This window comes from Papilio polytes, unplaced genomic scaffold (assembly GCF_000836215.1).
Source record: "Papilio polytes unplaced genomic scaffold, Ppol_1.0 DF823901.1, whole genome shotgun sequence".
Taxonomy (NCBI): domain Eukaryota; kingdom Metazoa; phylum Arthropoda; class Insecta; order Lepidoptera; family Papilionidae; genus Papilio; species Papilio polytes.
The window spans coordinates 53211-57715 of record NW_013525303.1 but is presented as its reverse complement, the minus strand read 5'-3'; the positions used below and the strand labels follow the sequence as shown (position 1 = coordinate 57715).

General features: G+C 38.2%; 1 protein-coding gene and 1 long non-coding RNA gene across 2 annotated transcripts in view; one reads left to right on the top strand and one right to left on the bottom strand.

Annotated features, from left to right (window-relative positions):
• The window catches only part of LOC106102779 (uncharacterized protein C1604.12-like), a 5109-nt gene extending 3931 nt beyond the window's left edge, over positions 1 to 1178 (top strand). Inside the window, exons 5-7 of the mRNA XM_013282361.1 lie at positions 5 to 93; positions 588 to 734; positions 1002 to 1178. Coding sequence (XP_013137815.1) covers positions 5 to 93; positions 588 to 734; positions 1002 to 1134 — 369 coding nt within the window. The 3' untranslated portion in view covers positions 1135 to 1178. The remainder of the gene's footprint in view (positions 1 to 4; positions 94 to 587; positions 735 to 1001) is intronic.
• Positions 1179 to 2897: 1719 nt separating this feature from the next.
• Positions 2898 to 4505, bottom strand: LOC106102844. Its single transcript, XR_001225599.1, has 3 exons — positions 4477 to 4505; positions 4332 to 4403; positions 2898 to 4238 (listed from the first exon to the last, which is right to left on the bottom strand). It is a non-coding gene; the product is annotated as an uncharacterized LOC106102844 (long non-coding RNA).

Below are 4505 nucleotides of genomic sequence, written 5' to 3'. Positions count from 1 at the left end.
CAAGCTCGGCACCGGCTTCTCCGACCACGACCTCGACACCCTCACCGCGCAGCTGCAGGAACACGTCATCGACGCGCCCAGGAACTACTACAGGTGCGCCACTCTTTGTCACCGCGTCCATTTATTTTACAAAAGACCAAAGTTATTTATTATTCATTTTTTTACACATGTATAGAGAATAGGTCAAATCAATGTACTACAAGTGTTATATGGTGAATTAACAATGGTAATACAGAAATTTAAACACAAAAAAATTACAAAATTGCAATAATAGAAGAACTTTATGTAATAAGTTACATTACAGGTTGTTGCGAATGCAGGAGTTTCTATAATAATCCTTCCCTACAGACTTAGATGTGGAATTGAAAATGTGTAGGTCGGAACTTTTAGAATGATTAACGAAGAAGCCACCTTACCACATAAATGAGTTTTGATGATATTTAGATGCTATAGGCCAATTAGACTGGTATACGAATGATATGTTAGTGAGAGGAGAGGGCCAGTCAGCAGGCAGTGGTAGGCAGTGGTAGGCAGTGGTAGGCAGTGGTAGGCAGTGGTAGGCAGTGAGGAGTGCCGTGTGTGTGCAGCTACGAGGCGACGCAGGCGCCGGACGTGTGGGTGAGCGCGCGCTGCGTGTGGGAGGTGCGCTGCGCCGACCTGTCGCTGTCGGCCGCGCACCGCGCCGCGCTCGGCCGCGTCGAGCGCGACAAGGGCATCTCGCTGCGCTTCCCCAGGTGCGCTTCACCACATCACATTTGTATCATGCACTTCTATATGCCATATTTGGCATGGTTGCCATGTTTGTCATATATGCTATATTTGACGTGTTTTGTGTGCCAAGTATGTCAATATAAATCATGTGTTACCACGTTGGACGTGTGTCATATATGTCATGGTTGCCGTGATAGTCAAGTTTGTCATATAGACCATGTATGCCATATTTGTCAAATGTGTCATAAATGTGATGTGTGTCAAGTGTGAAGTGTGTGTGATGTGCGCAGGTTCGTGCGCGTGCGCGAGGACAAGCGGCCGGAGGAGGCGACCAGCAGCGAGCAGATCGCGCGCATGTACCTGGCGCAGGACTCCGTGCGGCACCACGCACCGCACAAACTGGACGACGACGACTTCTACTGACCGCCCTCCACTACTGCTGTTCAATAAATATTGTACATTCTTTACCATTTTGTTTTATTACAACCTTGAACGACTTGCCTCACGTCATTTCTTTAATTAGCAGCTTGAATTATCACAACATATTAGCACAAACGTTCTAATGTTCTTGTTCAAGATTGTTAGGGGTCACATGAGCTGCAGTGAATTAATTAATCGAATATCGTATGGTGTACCTCCGAGACCTCCCAGGCACCCAATAACTAAAATATTTTTTAAACAATTGTATAAAAATAACTTAGGCCTGAACTCACCCATCCCCCGGATATGTCGTACGTACAACGAATTGCACAGCGAAAAGCACAACACAGACATATTTTGCACCTCCATACATAATTTAAAAAAACACATATGCTCACATTCAGAGGCACACACATAGGACTTGGTTTTAGCTAATTTCTTTTTTCTCCTATCTTGTTTGTTCCACATTTTCTGTAACCTAACCGTAATGTTTTCTTTTCTCTAACAATTTTGTATACCTATAAATGGATTTGTTATCATTCTTATGTCTTGTCTTATCTTATTTCTTATGTAATTCATCTATAACTCATCCTTTGATGTACTTTATAAATAAATAAATTACTATTGATGTACTTTATAAATAAATAATACGCTGTAACTTTGTCGTGGATAATAGGTTGAAATTTTGAACATCAATAAATATACCAGATTCATAATATTGCCAAAATATCTAGTAGTTTGCAAATTATAGTAAAGTTCTCTTTTTTTTACACAAATACATGTTTAAACACAATCTTAAGACACTTCAAATGGTGCTATAAACTTAAAATTTAGTTAACGTTCCGTCTATAAGTATAGGAAAAACGAAAATTCTTAAAATAGGTGAATTTGAAAAAAATTACATTTTCATAGTAAACATTAACTTATACCTGTGCAGCTTCGTTATTCTAACATCAGCATTCCCACAAACTTGAAATTTTGAATTTCATAGACGAAAATGTAACTACAATAACCTATAAAAGGAAGGGATATCCCACAAAAAAATGTAAGAAACCATGAAGTCTCCAAAACTGTGTTAGAAGTCATGTATTACATGTTAGTCTAGCTAGTCATTTTAGTTAGTGTTTTAAGTTGTCTGTGCAATTTTAAAGCGCCATCAATAATCAATTTAAAATAGGTCATATTCAAGAGCTTTACTTAGGTTTAGATAAAAATGGGATCACAGTTCCCTCTCCGTGGCCTTTGTGCCTAGTCACTCCATGGAGCGTCCACCGAAGCGATCTAAGAGCTCGGTGGCCTCTCAATCCGGTAATAATAACGAAGTAACGGCTCGTGCCGAGGCTCCTGAGGGAGCCCTCGAGCTCAGTTACTCATAAACGAGGTTTAGGCTAAGCGCCATCTGCGCTTGGCCACCTCACTTGCGGTGAATCTGTACATGCGTCTTCAAGGCAAACAGTGGCCATTCAATCACAAAAAAGGGATTACAGTAGAACCTCGATAAGTTAAAGTCCAAGAGAAACAAAATATTTTAAATTATAGGGGTTTTAAGTTATCAAGGGTCTATGTTATAGAGGTTTTGGGCTCTGGTGGGAAGGGAATATATTATTTTTTGAAGTTATTGAGGTTTTACGTGACATCTATCATATATTTATAAGGGAAGCGTGACTCGGCAGTTTTTTGTATTTTTCGTGGTTCTTGAATTTTCACGTCACAAGCTGAACGTGCCTACGTGCGACGCATAAACGTAGGATGAAAAAAAATGCGACTTTACTTCAATACATTTATTGTTGAGTTTCACAGATATCCTCACAAACACATTTCTTATTACATAAATATATGAGACGTCAAGAATTTAACTTCAAATCATTATACAAAACTATATCATTTATAAAATAAAGTTTAAAACATTTGTAAATTAGGCCTGCGGGAGACAGTTCGAATGCACGAAGTTGTGTTGGCACATAAATGATGGTATATCATTTATTTACAAAAAAAATATCACAAATATATTCATCAAATAATGCATCAAAATACAAAGAAATCTCTAATCATCACCTGCGATAAATGGTAAGAACAATAAACTCCTAAAATTAATACAAAATGGCACAGATTTGTAGACTTTTTAATCAATTCTCTGCGCTTAAATTAACATAAAACTACTTGTACTGGCTTATTATATTAATGCAATAGTGTTTTGTAAAGAGTTAAATTGTTACTATTCATATTTTAACCATTTAATTCATGTTAAAAACGTTTTTATCCAAAGCTCGCTACAGACGAAACAGTTCAGTTATGAGCGTCTGCGGGAGGCTTAAATTAATTGAAATAAAAAGTTTTAGTCGAGATCTAATTTTACATAAAACAGATATGTACTTAAACCTAAACTTAAAGCCCAAAGAGCTGCACGAATTAATGTACATCATTTGTAAACGATATGTACGAGCTTAAAAAATAAATTGACATCAAGAGAAATTGTCAATTTCTAGAAAATAAGGTCCAGTGACATATGCTATATCACACATGGTAGATGTATTTGTTTCTTAATGTTTCAGTGACCTTAGACTACTATCGTATGTCTTAATTAAATTAAAAATGTCAACTTTGTAATAATTGGTCTAAATTTTTTAAAAAATCATATAAATTGTGCGATAATTTGCGCAACTTTCAATAACGAGTTTTGTTACCGTTCTGCAGATACACGTGCTTCTGCGCAGTTCTCGTGGAACTAAGTCGAACTATCTAATCTTATATTTACCTAATCAATTATGTACTAAAATGTTGAACATTAGTAAAGTATTTTTTCATTCAAGTCTTTTAATCGTAATATTTGTTTTTAAAAACAACAAGTTGCACGAAACTCTTATCACTCTGTTAGAATTATGAATAAACAATTTGTGAAAAAGTTTCAGCGAACGATTATACAATCGAATTTAATGAAGAATGAATATAATTTAAAAACATAGAAGTTTATAAAACTATTAGAAGACGTTGTACTTGTTGCTGATATTAGTGAAGTATTTTATTTAAAGGCTGCGCCGGCGCAGCGCAGCGCAGTTAGCGCACTAGAGGCGCGCCGGAGAGCTCTCCTGCAGCAAGTTGGCGCGCTCCTGAAATGATTTTTCCTGAATAAATAAACACAAAACGTTTGTAAAGGCTGGATATGTTAGTACTCAACGGCGTAGAAAGTTTGACTGACTAACCTCCGTGGGGTTGGCGTCCTGCGGGGAGTATATGCTCTCGTACACGGGGTTGGCGAAGTGGTTGCCACCGTTCTGTAAGCACACGACGTGTTAGTACAATCTGTGTGCGCAGGCAGCAGAGTGCGGGCTGACTGCGGGCACTCACCGCGTCGTGCGGCGCGCGCGGCTCCGGCT